We start from the raw sequence: 24,623 nt of genomic DNA, 5'->3' as shown, positions 1-24,623 counted from the left end.
GAGAAGAACGGGGGGGGGGGGGGGGTTGGTCTGTTGCCCAAGAGGAGGTAATTTGTCAAATTGGTTTTCTTTTGTTCCGGCTGTATTTTTGTTGTTGTTTTTCCCAGCACGAGCTGTTTGTCACATTCTCTTGCGTGCGCATCACATGCCCATATAGTATGACACATACACAGAATGACAGTTTGTTAGCAATGCTTGTTGCTCTTTCATAGTGCTACACAATTAAAAGATGGTGCTATTCAATATTGTGCTTTAGTTGCCTCCATAATGTCTGCTAATTTTGTCTTTTGTTCCATTATCTTTTGCTGTACAGAAAGAATGAAAACATGCCTCCCGTTATTTCTCTTTCTTTAAACACCTACACATAACGTCTTTGTCTTCTTGATGTGCCATATCCTCGTTTGTATTGGTCTTTTTTGATTGGATTTTTGTGGCTTAATGCAGTTGATTGCCTGGACCCAACGTGTTCCAACAATGGCATCTGTTTGAATGGGGAGTGCCACTGTAAGCCAGGCTGGGGAGGGCTCCACTGTGAGCTGCCCCGCGCTCAGTGCCCGGATCAGTGCCATGGCCACGGAGCCTTCATCCCAGACACTGGGCTGTGCAGCTGTGATCCTAATTGGATGGGCCCTGACTGTTCAATGGGTAAGTACAACCAAAGAGCTCCAGATGTTTCAGATGCAATTATCAGGTTTCGTCAAGTAACAACAATTATATATTTTGTGGGATGAGTGATGCAATGCTAATTCATTTACTTATACAGCTTTGGTTTTGTTTTGTCATCTTGGAAGGGAATAATCAAATAAAACACCTGAATTACTCGCGTGGGTGCTCTACTGTACTATTATGGCAAAGTCCTGGATTTGTATTTTTAGTCCTATAATAACCATATGGTCTTCTTAGAATAGAAAATAAAGCAAAAAAATGGCAAAAGGCCAAAGCATGTAGGAAACTGTGACCACATACTACTACTGTGTTAATTCATCACACTTTACAGGACAAACGATCTTTAGAAAATACATAAAATGAAGAGGAAACTGAAATGTAATCAAAAGTTTGCTGTGAGAAAACTAAGCAAATACATGGCTGCCAAAATGTTTTCTCAGTAATGTATATTGTGATTAAGCCGCAATTTTTTGCATTCGTTCATCTTCAATTCTGCTTATCCTCACTAGTTTCGCAGCCATGCTGGAGCATATCCTAGCTATCTCTGTGCGAGAGGCAGTTTACACCCTCAACCAGTCACCAGCCAATTGCTGAAATCCATAAATGTGACCTTATTAAATAACACATAATAGACTTACTTATTTGTCTATTTTAATGTCTATGAATCATTTATTGATAGCTCCCTAAAAAATACAATAGGGACTATGAACTAGCAATCAAGACAACAGTGCTAGCTAATGCCAAGAAACCTTATAAAGATACAATTCAGCTTACCCTCCTGAGAACTGGTGTGACAAAGAGGTAAGACATACCATATTCCCCCTAGTTACTGTTATATCCCAGCTGTATTTAATAAAACAGAATTAAGCATATTTTTCTTAGCCGAATTGAAGCAAAGTGATATTAGATGTCCATGTTTATGTCCATGAACTCTGAAAGAACTTGGTGAAAATTAATCTCCCTTTTAGGAGTATCAATGCAGTCATTACTGTCCTTAATACATGAGGACAAAAAAAACATTACGCTGAGAATTACAGTATATGGTGACACCTGCCTTCTAATAAATTCACATCATAAAGGCGAAAAGAAAAACATCCTCTGCATACATAGAAGGAGCCTTTTTACGTGCAGGGCCTTAATAAAAAATAAAGACGGGAGCGATTCTCACCAGCTGGACTTCAGCAATGCTTGACTTTAATATAAACAACAATGTTGCACTCAGCAGTATCCCTCACCAAGTACAATATATATCAAAACATCTGTGCATATTGGATCCCGAGCACACTAGGGATCTCAGTCACAAACTTGTCACATCTCATCACATATATCTGCCTAAAAATTGTTACTGTAATGGAAGTGCAGGGAATATTCATATATCGCTTTGTCTCCATAATTGAAGTTTTTGTACACACTGCAATAAACACTGCAACACATTTGAAACCAAACATAATAAAGTAACTTAGTATTGGTTCCGCTCCTTTTGTGACAAAATTCAGGTTGTCCATGACCCCTAACTAACTATTCCATCTATTAGCCTTTATATCAAATTGACGCCATCAAAAATATATCCTTTATTAGTATTATAATACCAACCCTAGAAAAATCCAACATTGTATTTAGACATTAGGCTCCTCATAAAAGTGTATTCCTACTCTACAGCAAAGTTCAGCAGCAATTATGAACATTGCTAAATGTCACTCAAACCTAAACTCCATTTTTTTAAGGCAAATATTTTTAGACAGCTTTTGTATTGGATCATATGAAAAGTGTACTTAATGTTTGAGTCTCATCAATATCACCTTGCCTTGACTTTCCAAGTGCATATATGATAACATTTAATGTCTAAATCTCCCTTTGGTCCTTCAGAGGTGTGTTCCGTAGACTGTGGAACACATGGAGTGTGTATGGGTGGAGCTTGTCGCTGTGAGGATGGCTGGACGGGTGCAGGCTGTGACCAGCGTGTGTGCAACCCGCTTTGCATCAAACACGGAACCTGCAAGGATGGCAAGTGTCAGTGTCACCAGGGCTGGAATGGAGAGCACTGCACTATTGGTGAGAGCACTTTACTGCATATGTGTGTGTGCGTGCGAGTGTTAGTGTGTGTCTGGCAGCCCATTCATACTTTGTTCAATAAATTGAGAAGGTGTGGAAGATCAACAAGGGTCCAGATGTAGATTGTGGCCAATCAGGACAAAATTTCAGGATTTCGAGGATTTATAAGCCCAGGAAGTCTTTCAAACGAATGCTTGGGTTATTTGATAAAGGGCAAAACTTTTCACCTCACAAATGTAAGAAAAACTGTGAATGGTTTATGTTTGTGTGATTCTCCAATGTCAATCAATCAATGTCTCATACTGACATCACTGTCACTCTTGATGGATGAGTACCACCTTCTTTGGCTTCACCCATAGTGCTTTTAGTCACAATGTCTCATTTTCCTGTCACCACAAGTGCTGCGATTGCAGTCTGATACACACACATAAGACCAACACTTACATACTCTCGCACAACTCACTCCGACACATGCGAAAGCACAGGGGAACAGCAGTTTATGATCTCCTCGTTCCCCCCATCAGAAAGTAGGCCAGCTTTGACTGCGGCATCAGCCCGAGATGAAAGAACCTCAGAAACCTCAGCTTGGCGTGGTGCAAACTTCACCAGCAGCAGACACTCATAGCTTATCTCAGTTTGCCTGTTGTTCATTTCAGCTCTGCATGATGTTGCTTGCATTTATTTAATCATTTATTTTCCAACTCTCCCCATCTCTTACCTTTTTGCACGTTTTCTCCCACTGCAGACCATGGGAGCATGGTTGACAAAGCAGGTACCGTATTTTGACTCTGGTGTTTTGCTCATTAGCCTGTGGTGGTAGAAGCTAGCTGCTACATTTGTGGGGTTTTGGCCTGGCTTGGCTACGTAGACTCTGTGGTGCTATCTGTATGTAGATTAGGTGTCAGCCTCAATGATAACTCCCTACACGTAGTGCACTCCCTGTCGTAGCAGTGCACTACTGCAGGAGTCCGGTGTCATTGAGCCCAGACGTGGGGTGCCGTGGAGCCGAGCGTGGTATCGGATGTGTGGAGGCGCTGTGCTGTGAAAGTGTGGATGTGCATGCATGCGGGAGTGTTTCCGTATAACACACAAACACGAGAAAATACTGATAACTAGCTCTGGTATTCTAGTCATGTATTAGGTGAAGCCGTACTGCTTCACCTGCTTCACAAAAGGAGAAAATGATGAAAGCCGTTAAGAACATTTGAAGTAATTGGAAAATTTCATAACCCACTGATGCAAAAATCACAGAGCTGCTGAGGGTCTCTGGCCTTTTGTATTTGTACATTTGTGGCACTTTTAATGGCTACACTAGAGCAATTAGATTTGTTTTGTGAGAATATGGGGATGTGTGTAAGTACAATTCTTTATGAATTCTAGGTTACAGTATCTCTCTATTATCTATTTATTTGTTCACTGTTCACCTTGCTATAGAGTCACAACTACAGTGAAGAAAATAAGTATTTGAACACCCTGCTATATTGCAAGTTTTCCCACTTAGAAATCACGGAGGGGTCTGAAATTTTCATCGTAGGTGCATGTCCACTGTGAGAGAGATAATCTAAAAAGAAAAATCCTGAAATCACAATGTATGATTTTTTTAATAATTTATTTGTTTACACAGCTGCAAATGAGTATTTGAACACCTGTCTATCAGCTAGAATTCTGACCCTCAAAGACCTGTCAGTCCACCTTTAAAAGTCCACCTCCACTCCATGTATTACTCCATGTCGTGAGCTGCATAAAGACACCCGTCCACCCCATACAATCAGTATGACTCAAACTTGTAACATGGCCAAGTCCAAAGAGCTGTCCAAAGACACCAGAGGCAAAATTGTACAACTCCACACAGCTGGAAAGGGCTACGGCGAAATTGCCAAGCAGCTTGGTGAAAAAAGGTCCACTGTTGGAGCAATCATTAGAAAATGGAAGAAGCTAAACATAACGGTCAATCTCAATCGGAATGGAGCCCCATGCAAGATATCACCTCATGGGGTCTCAATGATCCTTAGAAAGGTGAGGAATCAGCCCAAGACTACGCGACAGGACTTGGTCAATGACCTGAAAATAGCTGGGACCACCGTTTCCAAGGTGACCATTGGTAATACACTAAGACGTTATGGTTTGAAATCATGCATGGCACGGAAGGTTCCCCTGCTTAAACCAGTACATGTCAAGGCCGGTCTTAAGTTTGCCACTGACCATTTGGATGATACAGAAGAGTCATGGGAGAAAGTTATATGGTTAGATCAGACCAAAATGGAACTTTTTGGTCATAATTCTACTAACCGTGTTTGGAGGAAGACGAATGATGCGTTCTATCCCAAGAATACCATCCCTACTGTGAAGCATTGGGGTGGTAGCATCATGCTTTGGGGGTGTTTTTCTGCACATGGGACAGGACGACTGCACTGTATTAAGGAGAGGATGATGGCGGCCATGCATTGTGAGATTTTGGGGAACAACCTCTTTCCCTCAGTCAGTGCATTGAGCATGGGTCATGGCTGGGTCTTTCAACATGACAATGACCCGAAGCACACAGCCAGGAAAACCAAGGAGTGCCTCCATAAGAAGCATATCAAGGTTCTGGCGTGGCCGAGCCAATCTCCAGACCTAAACCCAATAGAAAATCTTTAGAGGGAGCTGAAATTCCATGTTTCTCAACAACAGCCCAGAAACCTGTTTGATCTAGAGATCTGTGTGGAGGACTGGGCCAAAATCTCTCCTGCAGTGTGTTGAAACCTGGTGAACAACTACAGGAAAAGTTTGACCTCTGTAATTGCAAACAAAGGCTACTGTACCGAATATTAACATTGATTTTCTCAGGTGTTCAAATGCTTATTTGCAGCTGTATCACACAAATAAATTGTTAAAAAAATCATTGTGATTTCTGGATTTTTCTTTTGAAATTAGCTCTCTCACAGTGGACATGTACCTACGATGAAAATTTCAGACCCCTCCATGATTTCTAAGTGGGAGAACTTGCAATATAGCAGGGTGTTCAAATACTTATTTTCTTCACTGTCTCACAAATCTAAACAGAATCGCTACTATTGGATGGTTGAAGCATAACGTAGACTCCTACAGCTGAACCTGTGGCAGATTCCATGCCGACCGCATGGCAGTACGTGTCCCCAGAGCGCTGTTGAGAGCATCGTCTCACCTTCCATGCTTAATGCAAAAGCTTTTATGGAAAGCCAGTCCAGGAAAGAAAAGTTAAAGGCCAGCCAGGATTAAAGAGGGAGCAGGAATAATGTGTAACAAATGACACAAAAGGGAAGACGTTTGAACAATATGGACGAAAGGAATATATATTATAGATTAATCGCAATGACAGCGTAAAAGTGCAGAGTTATCTGATCAACCTTTATGCCGCAATCCTGAAATTATACTGTACTTATGACCTTTAGTGTATGACCTTTCGGAAAGGTGAGGCCCAACAAAGTGAATACTGCAAGGTTTTTCTTTTAATGTTAAGTTTAACTTTCTTTTATGCACTTTGTTCTCATTCTTTCTATCAGGCTGTCTCGTCTCCTCCCCTTGTCTGTCTTTCAAATGATCTCTCTTTATCCATACACCCACAGCAAACCACACAAGTGTGGGTGTTCCGATCCGTAAGCAAGGGTCTTTCGTCTTCTTTTGAGGGTGATTTCAAACATTAGTGGGGAGGGTGGAGTTAGTACTTTGTTTAAATCTCACTTTATTCTAGTTAGTGTGAGTGAGTATTGACTGAGGCGTGGCACTAAAGAGAGAGGATCCCCCTGTTGGCTTGCAATGCATGCAATCCACGCAAGCCAATCAATGTCCACTATGGATTGTACTGTCTCGTTGCCTCATAAGTATCCCTGCTTTGAATTGCAACTGCATTTAAAAGCCAATCACTGCTAACTGCCTTTGTACTTTGGGTTCAATGCTGAGGAACAATGTATTGTGTACTGTATTGGCCTGATAGTTCATTATACTAAATGGATGGTGATGCAGAAATGACTAATAATTATAGATTCAAATAAAAAGAAAAAACAGTCATTAACCATTCCCCACCCTGTCCCTCCACGGAATTATTTCTTGTTCAAACAAGTTGGCACATTGTCGTTCTCAAAGTGCTTTGTTGACTTTTTCTCAACTGGTGGTGGTTCAGACAAGTGATAGAATGCGGTTCTAGGATAAATGCTTGTTTATTTAGCTGCTGCCATGGGTTAGATTGCGCTATTTATATTCCTAATGCATGACTTTATTGATGTGGTGATTTGTTAGAGGGCAAAACCTTATGGTGCAACGTGTGTGAAAATGTGTTCATTAATCTAAAGAGCAGGACGCAATGAAAAGCTTTTCATTTTCATGATCTCCCATTCAGTTAGTCTGTCCCTCTCACTCTGTGCCATCACACTATTTAAGTTCATATTTAGAGTGTGTTTCCCAAAACGTGTGTGTGTGTGTGCGCAACGGTGTGCATGCAATGGTATTTTATCAGTCGGCCGTGTCTTTGCCTTCCTTTCTTGGCACAGAAATGCAAGTGTTGTTTCCTCATTTATTGACGAAATAACTGATAACATAACAACATTGTCATTGCGTGTCATGGTTTTTCCCTTTGCCTGAAAGTTTCGAATCTGTCACATACAATCATGAGTCAGAGCTAGAAAAGTGGAATTTACATTTTAATAAGTTTGATAGCTGATCTGGAGAACCACTATAACACTATATTCCTCAGAAGCAAATGGAATTAATCCTTTTTTTTACTTTGTTTTGTTTTTATCCAAATATCCATCCAAACATATTTAATCAACAAGGATTAACTTTGTTTTTCAAAATAAAACGTGTTGCTGTGCTTCTGGTAACGGCTCTTTTACTTGTATTTCCGTTGTTCATATTTAAAGAAGCATTATACTGTAGGCTACTGGTAAAGATAATTTTATTCTATGATAATGTGTAAGTGTTCATACCAATTCATCTATAGTACAGTAATAATATGGTGTTTCATTATAATACTGATTTATTTTGTATGTATATGTATGTATGTATGTATATATATATATATATATATATATATTATATATATATATAGATATATATATATATATATAGAGAGAGAGAGAGAGAGAGAGAGGAGAGAGAGAGAGAGAGAGAGAGAGAGAGAGAGAGAGAGAGAGTGGTGTTTTTTTTGTTTTTTTACCTTGTTGTCGTCATCACTTTATTTCTATTTTTCATGCTTTGACACCCTGCATTGAATGCAAATTCCTTTTTTTCTTTTTTTTTGAATGTCTGATTTTCACTTAATCTTTTTTAAATTGCCGAAAGCTTTCCGATGGTTGTAGCAAAAAGGAGCGCAAGTGTCTTAGAGTACAGAGTTCAAAATAATGTTATGCAGAATGCAATCATTCACAGTCTGCCAATGCATGCAATGCTCCCATTTGATTGAAAACACTTGTATTGTCATGTCTGAAAACATTATTGCGAGGCATCCATAAATGAGAGCAAGAGATGGACAGACTGATGGCAGGATACACAACACACAACAATTCTAAAATGTATGTTAAAATTGACATGCTGAATTTAATTGATTCTTGAATAGTAGGCATTTACGCCATGCGACCATTTAGTCATCCATGAAACTAATCAAAACCATGTGAGTGTATTATTGTATGATGTACATAATACTCTATTGATTTTTTTTTTACTATGCACAAAGCATCACTCTACCTTTTCCACTACCCCACCTCTCTCCCACCTTTTTATCTTGCCCTCTACCCTACCCAGATGGCTGTCCTAACCTATGTAATGGGAATGGGCAGTGCACCATGGGACAGCAGAGTTGGCATTGTGAATGTCAAACTGGTTGGAGGGGCCCTGGGTGCAATGTTGCCATGGAGACATCCTGCGCCGACAACAAGGACAACGAAGGAGGTGAACAGTGGCAAGCAGAAAAAAACAAATGCAGGGCTGGTGATTACCATTAAAAAAAAAAAAAAAAAAAGTCACGTTAAGTAATAAATTAGATTTCATGTAGTTGAATTATGATAAACTTAACGTCATCCTTAGGAACTGTCAAATTTTATTAATTACTACATATTTGGATTCATTTTGTGCAGCTATTGCTCACCAGACTCATTATTACCTTTGCCTCTCCGGCAGATGGGCTAACAGACTGCATGGACCCAGATTGCTGTATCCAGAGTCCCTGTCAAAACAGCCCACTGTGCCGAGGCTCCCGGGACCCTCTGCAAGTTATCCAGCAGATCCCCTTGTCCCAGACTCGTGTCCACTCGTTCTACGACCGTGTCAAGATGCTTGTGTCACGGGATGGCACCCATGTCATTCCTGGAGAAAACCCTTTCAACTCCAGGTAAGGAAGAAAATGATTTGGACAGTAATTTATATTCGAACTTCAAGAGTCGAATTCCCTCATCTGGGTTGAAGACTTGAATAATTTACACTTTAACCACTTTGAATGTGTAAACAGTTTCTTCAAAGTGATATTACCCGTGAATGTAATGTACGTACTGTATGTTGGTAGCTGTTTTAGTTGTCCTGTCATGGGACATAAACGTCACAGTATCCAAAGAAATCCAATTCTCTTGACTAATCACAGGTGCAGCAAACTGGATAAGATAAAACAGGTCGATAAAAACACATCCTCCTCAGGGACACAAAAGAATCCCAGAGTCAGTTAAGATAAATAATGTCTTCTGCTGGGTCTCTTACCTTGGGATTGTAATCAGACTTCAAATGTTTCCTCTTGGTGCCAAGTGACTCTGGTTCTACTGGTAGCCCCTACAAGATGTCAGAATTTGAAAACCTGGCGCAGTCCGTAAGGGAACTTCGTCACACTCACAGCACCTCTTGTATCAAAGTACGACATACAAGTCCAATGATTATTGGAAGTCAATCGTTGGGGGAACAAAAGAAGAAGAAATAGTCAATCATAATTCTTTACATAAAGTAGATTGTCTTTGATTTTTTCTTTCATTTCATCTCGATTTTTTCCAATGAACAAAACGGGTAATAAAGCAAAGCAAATTTATTTGTATGTATATTTCATACACGAGGTAACTCAATGTGCTTTATATGATTTAAGGCATTTGAAAACAAAGAAATTAAACATTTAAAATGGCATAAAATTATTGAAAATGACAAACAAAATATTGAAAAAAAGACACTTAAAATCACATACAGTTCAAGTAATAAGATAAAAAGTGGATATATTCTAAAAAGCATGAGGAAAAAAGAGGAGTTTTCAACCTGGATTTAAAACAATTCACACTTGGGGCTGACCTCTCCTCTGTTGGCAACTTATTCCGTTTGTGTGCGGCATAATACCTAAATGCTGCTTCAGCATGTTTGCTTTGCACTCTGCACCCCACTATTTGACCTGAGTCAGTCGATCTCAGAGTTTCTTTCATGTATTCAGGACCTAAATCATTTAGTGATTTATAGACCAGTAGCAGAACTTTCAAATCAATTCTACAGCTGACGGGGAGCCAGTGCAAGGACTTTAGGATTGGCGTTATATGCTCTGACTGCTTTGTTTTGGTCAAAATGTGAGCTGCAGCATTCTGAATGAGCTGCAGCTGTTTAATGCTCTTTTTGGGGAGTCTAGTCAGAAGACTATTACAGTAGTCGTAGTAGTAGTAGTAGTAGTAGAAATAGTAATGGAAATAATCTATACCAAATGTTTTACTCTCTCCAAATTTGGTGTTCAGTTTTTAAATGTAGTACAAGTAATGTTTTAAAACTTTTGCATCACCCATAATTGAACAGCTAACTGTGTGTAACTCCACCCTACCACAGAATACCACTGTGTTGGGGTGCTGTGGTACATAATAGCTTGCTAATTTAGTACGCATTACAGTTTTTGACAATGGGGGGGTTGAATAAATACCTTATTGTGCCAGAAATTGCTCTTCAAGGGGAAATGTGAATTGCAATTATTATTTAATATTTATCATTTCTGTTGGCTTTCCAAACCATGCACTCTCCTGGTCTATGTGATTTTGTCCATGAATATTACAATAGAAATGATGAAAAGGGACAAATGACTTTGGTGAAGATGCCAACGGGAAGTGGGTTTGATGGTCAACTAGAAGTACGCATGGAGCTCCCACCATGGTTCCAAGGAAAGGTTGACTAAATGTAACACCACCAAGTACCCCTCGTGTAACATTTATAGAATACTGCTAGAGTCTTGACGAGGTATGATGTAGTGTGCCTCCAGTAGTAGCAATACTTGAAATGTGTACTCATAAATTAATATGTTCCAGGAGATAAAAGCAGAGCAAGTCAGGAGCTTCTGCTGTTTTAAGATTGCTTCTGAATACTGAAAAACATGTTCACTCACTCTAGTGTATATTTTATAAAGATCTTCACAGTTTTATGGAGCCAGTCTCTGACGTAAAGCTGGTAAACCCGATTTACATAAATGAATATTTATCATTATTGTCATGGGATGTTTACGAGATTGACAGGAACTAATCTAGATCGCTGGGGGTGCTGATTGTGGCTAATTAATAAGTGGTCAAAAACCATCCACATAAACGAAAGGCTAAATAGAGTAATTGAAAGAGTGAGCAATTAATCAAACCATATGATAGATGGTCTGGCTCATAGATCAACCAGCAGTCTGTCAATTGTGTCTCTTTTGTCTTTTTCCAGTTTGGCATCTCTCATCCGGGGTCAGGTGTTGACGACAGATGGAACGCCTCTGGTGGGGGTGAACGTGTCTTTTGTCAACTACCCCCACTACGGATACACGCTGACGCGACAGGATGGAATGTATGTACACTAGTTAACCAGCAATCCTTTTTGAACATTTGAAAACTACCTCATTAGATTAGAGCTAATTCGATGACATGAAATGAAATTAGACTACATTTGATGCTCAGTCACAAAATGCAAATGCAGAATAGAATATAAGAAGATAATGTCTATTGATCAACCTGACACGAGTCATGTAACGGGAGGGACAGAATACAGTATTTAAATTTTACATGAATAACAGTTGCCATCTGGTGATTCAAATTCAACAAAAAGTAAGATCATTGTTAACACCATTGACAAAATTCCCATTTCAAGTCCATCAGCATTGCTCTATTTGTTCCCATAAAACATTTCATCCTGAGCTGTTCTTTTCCAAAATCCCCCAACCTAACAATAGCTCAGGATGGTCCTTCTTGACTTTGCATCTGTTTATTTCGGTATTGATTGGTTCACTAACTACTGGCAGATCTATTTTTTTTCCCTTCCTTTTTCAGAAATTACACTTTCCAGCATGGTTTCACCGTCACATGGCTTGTCCAGTTCCTTCAGGTTGAATTGGATTTAAGTGAGGCTGCGGCCCGCTGAATCGGAATGAATGAATGTAGATTCATTGGTTGGTCAAACTGACCTCCACTCATTAATTTTGCAAATTCTGACTTTCCAATCTTAGGTCTGAAAAGCATTGTTCTCCACTCGCTGCAGTTTTGTCAGTGCTTTCTTTGCAGCACTTTTTCAGTTTGATCACCGATGCGGAAACCTCCAAACTTTTGTTAACATCACAGTCGGCATTGGCTTTCAGGGGCAGTTTCAGACTCCAGTAAATGTGCCATGAAATAATTCCATTTTCTTGCAGTTGTTAGTGCCTGCGAGGAGTCACCTGCTCACAACACTCCCAGAAACACACCCCCTGCTGTTTATCATAACAAATGTAATCTCTGCTTTCGAGCTCGACATCTACGTTGAACCCACAAACTGTTGACAAAGTGTTACAGATAAACAATATATGTATACATCTAATATCGCCTTCAGATGTTTTAGACTTGAACTGAACTGATTTGTGTTTACACTTTTATTTCAGGTTTGATTTTGTCGAATTGTTATTCAGAGCGCAGCTGTATAATTATTATATAAGAAGAAGAGAAGCACTGTGGTGTTTGAGTCAGTGTAACGTTTCATCCTCTGCAGCACTCCCCATCTTTACCTCATTCCCGTCCTCTCCTTGCAAACCTCTCCAGGTTTGACCTGATAGCTAACGGTGGGGCCTCACTGACTCTGCGATTCGAACGCGCCCCCTTCCTGAGCCAGGAGCGCACCGTGTGGCTGCCCTGGAGCCAGTTTTATGCTATGGACACTGTGGTGCTTAAGACAGAAGAGAACACAATCCCTGGCTGTGACCTGAGTGGCTTCATCAGGCCTGATCCTCTTGTGATTGCATCCCCTCTCTCCTCCTTCTTCAGCTCCAAGCCAGGGGAGAAACCCATCATACCGGAGACACAGGTGCAGTACCACTGACCCCTGGCAGCTGGCTAATCCTCCTTCTGGTTCCCTCGCTCTCTTCCCGTTCCTCTTTTTGCCTGTCTTTTATGGCTTTCTTTCTACTTTCGCTTCAATAGATTCCCTCTTTCCCTCGTTTCCTCCTTCTCTACTTCCTTATATTTTCCCTGCTTCTGTCCTTCAGCCGTCAGTGGAACCGTGACCTTCATTATTCCCCCCTCTGTCTAATCCGCCCCTAATCCCTTTCGCTTGTCATCTCTTCTCTCTGTCTTCCAGGTGCTGCATGAGCAAATCGAGCTACCTGGCACAAGTCTAAAGCTGTGCTACCTAAGTTCCAGGACACAGGGTTACCGCTCCCTGCTCAAGGTGACCATGACGCCTGCCATGGTGTCCATGGGTCTGCTGAAGGTTCATCTCATGGTCGCAGTGGAAGGGCACCTCTTTCAGAAGTGGTTCCATGCCTCGCCTAATTTAGCCTACACTTACATCTGGGATAAGACTGATGCGTATGGGCAGAGGGTCTATGGTCTTTCTGAGGCTGTTGGTGAGTATAGGGAACAAAATGACTTGCATTGGGGTAAATAGCTTTTATTCGTCCAAACGTTGCACTTACTGAGATTAGAAATTTTGCCTCGAAGAGCGAATGAGGTATGACAGGGTGAGAGAGTTCTAATTAGGAAGCCTGCAGGAAAGACCAGAAATTCAGCCTCATTTATAACCACAGTTAAATGGTTTTTTTTTCTTCATATATGTCGTATTTTTCACTGAGACTGCATTTGGTTTAACCAGTCAGCCGGAACTTTAGTGAAGGGTTATTAGCCATCAGAGTGGGTTAGCAGTTAACTACTGGAGCTCAGTGATGTTACATTTTGCTGTCACAATCACTTGTCAGCCCAGGAACCCACAGCTATCGTCTCAGTGGATTGTAATCACAAAAGTGTTTCGTTTGGGGAATCCTTTTCTCTTCATGATCCTTCGTTTCCAATGAAATCCTATCAAGAATATTTATGGTGTTATTGTTAGATAGGGGTGCCACCACTGATTTGCGACAACGTAAAAAAATAAAGAAATTCCAAGATGGGCCATTAGAATTGTTGTTGCAGCATCCCGCTTTTTAGCGGTAAAGACAGAAATTGCTGGAAACAACATCTCGTGCTGGAAACAACATCTCGTCTCATGGGGACATAAATAGTAGATGGTGTGTGAACACACTTTTACTTGATGCAACTATAATACAGAGTTGACATCCGACGCTTATGACAAGATCACTGGCATCGTATATGTGGGACAACTATTTTATCTTTATCCGCAGTAGATACGTATCCTCTTTGATAATCTGCGTTGGGGAAAAAAAAGTGAATCTGTGTAGAAAGGTTTTATATATATATATATATATACATATATAAACAGCTCGTGATCTGTACGTTTAAAGGTCCTCCAGGTAATCAGTCCAATTAACACAATTTATAATTGATTTTGCAGCATTAGAGAGTGTTAGTAAGGTGTTAATGCAGCGTTTGGTACAGGTGCTCACTAGCTTTGGTTTGTATTGTAGATTTACTGCATAAATAAGTTTGGGGGGGGTGAAGATTTGATCTGCTATTCATTATTGAGGCAGCACTTTTCTTCGTCTCACCTATTCCCTTTGTTTCTATCTTTAACCTTTCAACATGCAGTGTCTGTGGGCTATGAGTATGAGTCATGTGTAAGTCTCATTCTGTGGGAGAAAAGGACCGCCATCTTGCAAGGCTACGAACTGGACCCCACCAGTCTGGGTGGCTGGTCACTGGACAAGCACCATATACTCAACATACGAAGCAGTAAGTATGCAACCGTAGTGATAGGAGAGTTGGTCAGAGTCCTTTTAGTTTCTTTGAAATCATCCTACGGCTGGTACTCTGTTGTGTAATGAGGACAATAGTCTCTTTGGCATTACCGTGCCAATCCCAGATGAAGTCAGTAAATCCATTTTGGTGGACAAGCCAAAACGAACAGCAATTGAGATTGTGATTGATTGGATTTATTGTACGGAAAGTGGTATTTGAAACTCAATTTAATTTAACTTTATTTCTGGACAAACTGCTGCGTACTTGGTGGTGACAGCCTTGTAACTCTTAAAGTTCTAAAGAGAACACCATTAAACAAAAGCCAAGACTGTTTTCAGTTGGGCAAATATAATTAGATCTGTACCTAATGAGCTAATGGAGAATGAAAGCGATTTGTAATTAAGGGAATAATACATGACATAAAAATGTTGCCATCCTTCAAAAAAGTACTGTGAGCAAAATCTGCATTCTGCATGTGTCTTCTACTTTAATTAAATCAGTGAAGTTTCCATATTTATTTACACGAGAAGCAGTGACTCTGGACAAATGACAGTTGTCATTAACTTAAAGGTTATGTTTGATATGATATTGTCTCAATTTTAAGAACAGTGCAGACAGCTTTATCACAAAGCAAACAAAATATGACATTTTAACGGTGACACATCGATAAACCCGTTCAGTTGTATGAAAATTATTTTCATAGGTCACAATTTGTACTGTACTTACTGTTAGTGGAACACACTTTTGTCAACAACTTTTTTATCGCCGTGATTGGAATGCAAATTAGTCTCCTACAGCAGTGTTACAGTATAACGCACCTGGCATCTCTCTTACACTGACGCTTTCGTCGGCCCAAAATAGTCTATGAAATTTTATGTTTGGCCATTTAGCGAAACTACTTAATTTATCTGTTTCTGTGAGTTTTGTAGTGACTGGGTGAAGTTCAATATTGTTCTTTTGTGTTTAATGGGTGAGTAGAAAACCATGCAGGTTGGAATCCTGTTTTTTTAAGACTCCATTGACAGCATAATCCTTGATGCCAAATTGTACTATCTTTGGAGGTCCTTCCATCGCTCTTCATGCAGGTGGCTACTTCACACTGGCAAGTCCGCAACAATCCAGACTTTGTTGCCATTGGTGCATATGTAAGAACCATTTGTTAAAAAGCAGATTTCCAACTCTAAATGAAATGGCCTGTCAGGTCATGTAGTTCGAGTCAAAGTCAAGTCCTCTTTTGGGGACCAACTCAACACTTAAGTCAAGTCTTTATTTGGCAATTTGCAAGTCCTAAAACTGGCAACTCGAGTCAAGTCATTTGAATAGTTGACCCCATCTCCGTTAAAATTATGTAGCAATGCATAAATATACCAGTGTATATGCTCCACTTATGCTCTTTATTGTCTCTGTGCAGGCATTCTTCACAAGGGAAGCGGAGAAAACATTTTTGTGGCAGAGCAGCCTCCAGTCATCAGCAGCATCATGGGCAATGGCCGCAGAAGAAGCATCTCCTGCCCAAGCTGTAATGGCCTTGCGGATGGCAACAAGCTGCTCGCGCCAGTTGCCTTGGCGATGGGCATCGATGGCAGCCTCTATGTGGGGGACCTCAACTTTGTACGCAGGGTTTTCCCATCCATGAACACCACTGGCATTCTGGAATTAAGGTAAATAGCAACATTAAACATGTTAGTGCGGGGGGGAATCAATGATTAAGGGTTAGGATTTAAACTCTTCTTTTGGATGTTTTTTTTTGCCACAGACATTTTTTAATAAGATTTTTGGGTTTTTTTCTCTCTCGCTTTCTTCCTTAAAGGAACAAAGATTTTAGACACAGGTAAGATGGCTTTACATAAGAGACAACAAATTACAAATTAAAGTTATTCCTTAACATGATCCCTGTACTTTTTTTTCTGTGCCCACAGTAATAATCCAACAAATAAGTACTTCTTGGCAGTCGATCCATTATCTGGGGCTGTGTTCATCTCAGACACCAACTCGCGCCGAATATACCGCGTCCGCACATTAACGGGCGGCCGCTTGCTGTCTGACAATGCTGAGGTTGTGGCTGGGACCGGAGAACAGTGTCTGCCCTTTGATGAGCGCTGCGGCGATGGCGGCAAAGCCACTGAAGCTACACTTATGAGCCCAAAAGGTGAGCAGCTCAGTGGAAGTGCAATGAGCCCATGTGGAGCTGGCAAACGGTATATTTAGTCATGATTACAGAGCTGCCATTACATTCATTTATTCTGATTGCTCTCATTCTTCAGATTTGTATGTAATCAAATGATGAATGAGGATAAGTGCGAGTAATGGTTTTCATTACTTTCACTTTAACAAAGGTGCTTATTCATGTAAACTGTCGTGTCGATCATTTCAGTGCACAATACATGCAGATTATTGCAGTTTTTTGTTAACTCTGCTCTGGAAGTTTTATTTGAATTGAGTTTGGGTTTTTTTATGATGGATCAGTATTTTTCTTTGAATTAAAATTTTGGAAAATATATTTTAATGTAACATTAAAATTACAATATAAATCAACATGTTAATACTCACAGGTGAGATCAGATCAAAACAATGTAAAAAAGGTATTTTGTCACATTTTGGTGATAAGTAAATTCTTACATCACAAGTCATTTAGTTGATTTTAACAGGAAAATAAGGTTGAAATCTTATGGAATGTCTGTGCTCTCTTAGTGCTCTTGTTTTTTGGAGGTTTTTTTTTTTTTGACATACAATTTGTCCTTAACTAAGCAGGACGAAGACAAAAGCAGGCCATAAATCAGGTTAATGGAAAACTTAATACTGTAATGGAATAATTTCACTGGATTGGATCTATGAACAATGACACCAAACTGTCAAGGGTGTCAACCCGTCACAGTTCCCTACAGTGATACTAATGTGTCTAGCATATATACTGTAATGGGTACACGGGTATGTTTGTGTATGTTACAGCTGATTGGAGAGCTAAAAACAGAGAATGAGTCACTCCTACCTGTCACTGCACCCTGTACACGCTCTTTCTGCCTCCAGTATTTGTTCTCTTTTTTTTTTCAGTATCTCTGTTTCTCATTTGCTGTGTGACCTTTGCTGTGCTCCCATCTGTTCTTACATATCAGTGTGCCTCGAAGATATTTTGGAGCATGCTTGCTTAGAACAAATGCACCTGTCTGAATTCTTGGTGCCTTTTCAATTACTAAGACTGACACATCACCACTTGAAAATAAAAAAAAAACTGGAACAAATAGAGGGGAAAAATGGCATGGTGTATGACTGGTTAGGACACCCGCCACACAGTCCTGAGGACTCCCGGTTCAAATCCAGCCTCGCCTGTGTGCAGTTTGCACATTCTCCCTGTGCGTGTGTGGGTCTTTTCCGGGTATTCCGGTTTTCTCCCATATTCCAAAAACATACATGTATGGTAATTGATGACTAAACTTTATTCATGTATGAATGTGAGTGTCAATGGTTCTTTATATGTGCACTGCGATTGGCTGGCGACCAGTACCGTGCCTCCCTCCCACAGTTAGCTGGGCAAGGCTCCAACATATACACGACCTTAGTGAGGATTAGTTCATCGATGGATGGATTGGAAAAAATACTGTCTGGGAATCATGGTGAAAAACGGGTGGTGTGAAAACATTTAGTGCCTTAAAAAAAAACTTAGTCTAGAATTTTTTTGTGGGAACACCATCAGCTCATTTCCTGAGTTGATGACTCATCCCAAAACTAACACTGATGGAAAAGTTCAACAGCAGCTCCATCAGTGCCTCAGTTTCTTTCTTCTTATCCAATGACAAATTGTGCGAATCCGCAGTCCGGGCTGCAATCCGTTGTCTGCAGGTGGAAAGACGGAGCTTTAATTGATTTAAGATTGCTCGGACTGTTGTGAATTATGAGTTATGAGTCACCATTCACAACGCTCCTCTGCCGTTTGCAGGTATCGCCGTGGATAAAAATGGGCTCATGTACTTTGTGGACGCGACTATGATCCGTAAGGTGGACCAAAACGGCATCATCTCTACTTTACTGGGGGCCAACGATTTGACTGCCGTGCGACCACTGAGCTGTGACACCAGCATGGACGTGAGCCAGGTGAGAGAGTTACTCAGAAGTGGGGAAAATGGGAGAGGTGATGGCATGATTGATGATGATCTAACGGCTTTGTGAGTGCTGAGCAATGACAATTGTGTGGACCGCAGCCAGCCAGCAGGTGAGGGACGTTCTGATTTAGGGACCTTTAAAGAGTCCATGGATAAATGAATGGATCAAAAGAGAGTGAGCACTGCACTTACTTTAAAAAATGAAGAGGAGACCTTGGCATCTTGTCAAATTGTCTCCATTAGCATATACTGCACTGTAGATTTTCTGATGTTCAACTACTATATCTGCATGCTTAGGTACGCTTGGAATGGCCCACCGACTTAGCAGTGAACCCCATGGACAACTCTCTGTATGTCCTGGAGAACAATGTCATTCTACGCATTACTGAGAATCATCAGGTTTGTACTATAACCCCTCCAAAAATGTGTCCACTCCACAAAAGGACTGACAGGCATTATTTTGGGTTGGGGTTTTTTCCAGTTTGTTGGACTACAGTTTAATTTTGCCATCTACTTCACAGTGTTTGTTACACTAATTATCTTAAGGAAGATTATCCTGCAATCTAACCGATAAAGTTGGCCACAATCTGCTCTGGAATGCTGCTTGACTCGACTCACAACTTATTCAGCTTTTTTAAAGGAAATAATGGAAATGATCTATTATAGGGTTAAACCATTGTGAAACCAATTTTTACTGACATTCATTAAATGTGCAGGCATTTCTCAGTTTAAGTATGTACACTAGGTATTCTGAACTGTCATAATTCCCCCCTTTTCTAAGTTTACATTTTTGCAGTTTTCCCACCTTTATTTATTTATTCGTTCATTTATTTATTTATTATCAACAAAATTATGAACAGTAAATATCAGACTGAAAACCCAAGTAAACATAAAATGCAGTTTTTAATGAGGATTTTATTTATCTAGAGAACAAATCTATTCAAAGCTACATGGCCCTGTGTTGAAAAGGTACATGCCCACGAAACCTAATAATTGGTTGTATTATATTCAGAAGTTGACTTGCTGGTGTGTTTTGGATCATTGCCAAGACATCCAGGTCCTGAAGGAGAAAATCAGCCCCAGACCATCACACTACCAACATCATGTTTGACTGTTGCCATGATGTTCTTTTTCTGGAAGCTCAAGGTTTCAGATTTTTTTTTTATTTTTTTGCAAAGTAAGCCAAGTTTTACTTGTCTTTTTGGGCAGCAGTTGTCATAATGGAATGCAGCTATACATTATATTTTTGCCCAGTCTTAACTGAGACGAGTGAAGCATGTAATTCTCTAGTTGTGCACAAGAAGTCACTTCTGTAGGTCAGCCACTTCTGGGAAGGTTCACCACTGGTCCATGTTTTTTCCGTGGTTCACTGGAGTCCTCAAGCTTTAAAAATGGCTTTGTAACCCTTTCTAGACTGGTATATGTCAATGACTATACTTTCACATCTGTGCTTGTATTTGTTTGGATTGTGGCATTTTGTGGCGGCTTTTATGATCATTTGGCCAACGTATTTTTTTGTCCACACAAGTGATTTCTTGATTGAACAGATCTGGAGGTATCAGAATTAGATGTGGTCAGTGAAAATGAATTCATCTTTCCCAAAAATGTGCCACAATTCATTCATGATTTAATGACGATTTAAAAGTGCTTTTCTATGTTTGCTTGGATTTTCTCTTTTATGATAATGAAGAATTGTGTGAAAACTATGTGAACAATTTTGAGAAAGGTGAAATGTTTTTTTTACGCCACTGTGTACAAGAAATCAGTCCTTTAAAACATTCAGTCTGATGTGATAATTTTTGAAATTACAAAAAAAGTAACTAACCTAGCAGGAAATGTCGTTAATTTTGTTGTTACATATTTTTTCAAATGTTGTGTAAAAAATAAACACTGAAAAACATACAACCTTAACTTTGATTACAAGAGACAGCACTTGTGAAAATAAATTCACGTTTTTTTTTTTTGCTTTCATTGTCTTTTCCCCTTTTGAGGGTGGACCTTCTTTTTCGGGGGGGGGGGACACAGAAAGCAAAGGATACACAACAGTTGTGCATTTGATTTCAGAGTTATGAGACCTGTTAATAGAACTTGTACAGAGTTTTATATGCACTTAGAAATACATTACAAATGAATTTGATGGATTACTTGAGTTAATCCACTTTAGGTTCTTAACATGTTTCCATTGTTCTTGTTAAAGGTGAGCATCATAGCAGGTCGGCCGATGCACTGCCAGGTGCCAGGTATTGACTACAGCCTCAGCAAACTGGCTATCCACGCTGCTCTCGAAAGCGCCACAGCAATTGCTCTGTCCCACACTGGCATTCTCTACATCGCTGAAACAGATGAGAAAAAGATTAACCGGGTTCGACAGGTATTGTCACAATGATCAGACGTTTTTTTTTTTTAGATTCTCAAAGGTGGTAATATTTTGTATTAGTGTTGTGGCACTATAGCCTCTTTCGCGTCTTTTAGGTGAGCACCAATGGAGAAATCTCACTTTTGGCTGGAGCTGCTTCTGACTGTGACTGCAAGAATGACGTCAACTGCAACTGCTTCTATGGCGACGATGGCTACGCCCCTGATGCCGGCTTGAACTCTCCTACTTCCTTGGCTGTGTCCCCTGATGGGACGCTCTTCATTGCAGACCTGAACAACATACGAATCAGAGCTGTGCGAGCCAATCGGCCCGGCCCCGCCGTCTCTAGCCCAGTATATGGAGGGATTGGTGGAGCGCAGTATGAAGTGGCATCACCCAGGGAACAGGAGTTGTATGTGTTCAATAGAGAGGGTCTCCATGTTCAAACCATTAGTCTTGTGACCGGAGAGCCGCTCTATAACTTCACGTACGGTTCTGATGGCGAACTGGCAAGTCTGGTCGACAATTGCAACAATACAGTCAAAATAAGGAGGGAAGGCCTGGGCCAGGGTGGAGGAGCCGGCCTGCTCCGACTGGTGCTCCTGCCAGAGAATCAAGTGGTGACCTTGGGACTGGACCCAAGCGGAGGACTGCGTAGTGTGTCAGCCGTGGGCCAAGAGGTTGCCCTTATGGGCTACAGCGGCAACACAGGCCTCCTCGCCACCAAAGCTGATGAAACTGGATGGACCACTTTTTACCAGTGAGTGTGTGTGGGTCGAGTGTCGTTTTAATGTTTAATGTTTAATTTCTGCATTGCTTTTCCCTTACAACCAAATGAGAACTACATGCACGTCTTTCACTTTGTAGAAAGTATTATGCTGCTCCCTAGTGGTAACTGTTAAATACAGTCAAAGCTGAAAAGCTGTCTGATACAATTGCTTGATATGAGTGACGTTATGCATTTAATTCTTTTTGTTTTTAACAGAGTATATCTTCATATCAGTGATCCCCATATAATGTCTCCTCTCCCAGGTACGACAGCGAGGGTCGCCTGACCAACGTGACATACCCCACAGGCATGGTGACGAGTCTCCATCGTGAGATTGAACGTTCTATCACCATCGATATTGAGAGCTCCAGCAGAGATGACGACGTGACCGTGATCACCAACCTCTCCTCTGTAGAAGCATCATACACTGTGGTACAAGGTACGGGAATCTCCACACTCAGTGGAAATCATACAATGTGAACACTGAATGTGAGCTCATGCATCTGAATTGAAAATAAATAATAATTATGGGATGTTAATATCCAACCGGGATCATTCTGTGTATCACGGCGCAAAATTCATTCACTAGTGTGTGGTGCATCCTCTTCAACCGTCAAGCTTTGTCCTCAGACACATGCAAAAAGATACAAATAAAGCTCTCAGCCAGTTCCCATTATCCCTTAGCTTATTTGCTTTGGTTAGAGCTGAAGAACAAGGAGAGCAATTGTCACTTCCCCCTCAGACCAACATGAGTGTTGTGACAGCAAACAGTGCTGCGAGGCTTTGAAGCCCTCCGGCTGAATAGGATTGAGATGCGTTCAGTGATCCACCTGTGTTGTGGGAGGAAGAGCATAGTGATGTTCACGGGGATGTAAGTAATTTAAGGTTTCCACCACCGTACATGGGTTTTCAGTGCAGCTCTCCGGTGACATACTCACTTAACCATCTCCCATTCCTCCTCTCTTTCTCCTTCTCTTCATTAACTCCTGCGCAGTGAATTCTCCTCAGCCCTCAAGGTCTCATTTCTCTCTGTTTCACCCCGCCTCCGTCTCCGTTGCTGCTGTTTTATTACGAGCTTGTTCAAGCAGACGGTGCAGAAAAGATTTATCTAAGGGCTGTTGCTGCCAAGTCAGTGGGGAAAAAAAACATTCACTTGTCTGTTTGAGGCATTGTTAAAATGCGCCTGGAGCTTTATTACAAATTGGTCTTATGGATTACTGTCATTTATGTTGGGGTTTCAAAGGGAAGCACCAGCTGATCCCTCTCACCTTTAATAAATGAAAAGAAGGAACATGGTACCGGTTTCGTTTCCGTGAAATATTGTTGAGCCCAAAACAATTTTATCTCTCTTTCAGTCGCTTCACTGTGATTAAGATGTGTGTTTTCAGTCTTGGGAGGGAGAATTTAAGCTCAGCATTAGACGTGAGCTTATCTGATTCTGTTCTTATGTTTGCAAGTGATTCATTACACTGTCGAGATAAAGACTGTAGAAGACTGTAGAGATATGTCAGTTTTTACTCAGAATACTGTAGAGATTGTCAAAATGGGATCCAGGAAGATTAGTCATAAATATGTCGCTGGCAAGATTTTTTTTTCTCACAAAAATTAACATGTGCTGTATGTGTTTGGGAGTTCTGTTAGTGTTGTGAAATTAGTTGCTCCTGCATATTATTGCAAATGATAAAACATGTCACCCAACAAAAGCAAAAAATTAACCGGCAAGGATGAATGGACAAAAGGCAAGCATTAGGCATTTAAAAAAAAAAATAGAATACCTTAAACGAACTTACGATGTCCATTCTATTAACTTTAACAAATGTCAAGTAATGCTAGCACGGTTTGCCTGTTGGGGATATTCACTACTGTATCCCTTGATATGTCATATCCTTCAGATCATTCACTGTATTATAGTCCGGCAATCTATCTTGACATCTTTACCTTGTTTTCCCTCTAAAGACCAAGTAAGGAACAACTACCAGATGTGCAACAATGGGACGCTGAGAGTGATGTACGCCAATGGAATGGGGATAAGTTTTCACACAGAGCCCCACATCCTGGCTGGGTACGTCAGCCCTACTATCGGTCGCAGGAATATAACGCTTCCTACAGACAACGGCCTAAATTCCATTGAATGGCGTCTGCGTAAGGAGCAGACCAAAGGAAAAATTACAGTGTTCGGCAGGAAGCTAAGGGTGAGTTTATCAGGACCTGCAATCCATTCATAAAAGAGTTAAACTACCTATATCCGCGTGAAAATATCAAACTAAGCTTTGTAAATGTGTACGTTTCTCCAGGCACACGGTCGCAACCTTCTCTCCATTGACTTTGACCGTAACACGCGCACAGAGAAGATTTACGATGATCACCGCAAGTTTACACTGCGCATCATGTACGACGCTCAGGGCCGGCCAGCTATGTGGTTGCCTAGCAGCAGCCTGGCAGTGGTCAATGTGTCCTATTCATCCACTGGTCAGCTCGTCGGCCTGCAGAGGGGGAGCATGAGCGAGAGGACTGAGTTTGATTCCCATGGACGCATCCTGTCTCGCTCTTTTGTGGATGGGAAGGTTTGGAGTTACAGTTACCTAGATAAAGTAAGTATAGTTATCACATTA

The 24,623-nt window shown here is 40.7% G+C and overlaps 1 protein-coding gene across 1 annotated transcript in view; it reads left to right on the top strand.

Moving 5' to 3' along the window:
- Window positions 1-24,623, top strand: part of tenm2a (teneurin transmembrane protein 2a) — a 336,697-nt gene that overhangs the window by 305,089 nt on the left and 6,985 nt on the right. The window contains exons 19-36 of the mRNA XM_061834544.1: window positions 445-645; window positions 2,533-2,718; window positions 8,473-8,619; window positions 8,848-9,058; window positions 11,365-11,484; window positions 12,705-12,966; window positions 13,240-13,507; window positions 14,640-14,783; window positions 16,201-16,450; window positions 16,600-16,620; window positions 16,709-16,938; window positions 18,724-18,878; window positions 19,184-19,285; window positions 21,084-21,257; window positions 21,359-22,002; window positions 22,275-22,450; window positions 23,968-24,203; window positions 24,306-24,602. Coding sequence (XP_061690528.1) covers window positions 445-645; window positions 2,533-2,718; window positions 8,473-8,619; window positions 8,848-9,058; window positions 11,365-11,484; window positions 12,705-12,966; window positions 13,240-13,507; window positions 14,640-14,783; window positions 16,201-16,450; window positions 16,600-16,620; window positions 16,709-16,938; window positions 18,724-18,878; window positions 19,184-19,285; window positions 21,084-21,257; window positions 21,359-22,002; window positions 22,275-22,450; window positions 23,968-24,203; window positions 24,306-24,602 — 3,824 coding nt within the window. The remainder of the gene's footprint in view (window positions 1-444; window positions 646-2,532; window positions 2,719-8,472; window positions 8,620-8,847; window positions 9,059-11,364; window positions 11,485-12,704; window positions 12,967-13,239; window positions 13,508-14,639; window positions 14,784-16,200; window positions 16,451-16,599; window positions 16,621-16,708; window positions 16,939-18,723; window positions 18,879-19,183; window positions 19,286-21,083; window positions 21,258-21,358; window positions 22,003-22,274; window positions 22,451-23,967; window positions 24,204-24,305; window positions 24,603-24,623) is intronic.

This window comes from Syngnathoides biaculeatus, chromosome 11, assembly GCF_019802595.1.
Source record: "Syngnathoides biaculeatus isolate LvHL_M chromosome 11, ASM1980259v1, whole genome shotgun sequence".
In the NCBI taxonomy this organism is placed as follows: domain Eukaryota; kingdom Metazoa; phylum Chordata; class Actinopteri; order Syngnathiformes; family Syngnathidae; genus Syngnathoides; species Syngnathoides biaculeatus.
The sequence above is the reverse complement of the archived record's forward strand: the minus strand, read 5'-3'. Positions and strand labels throughout refer to the sequence as shown.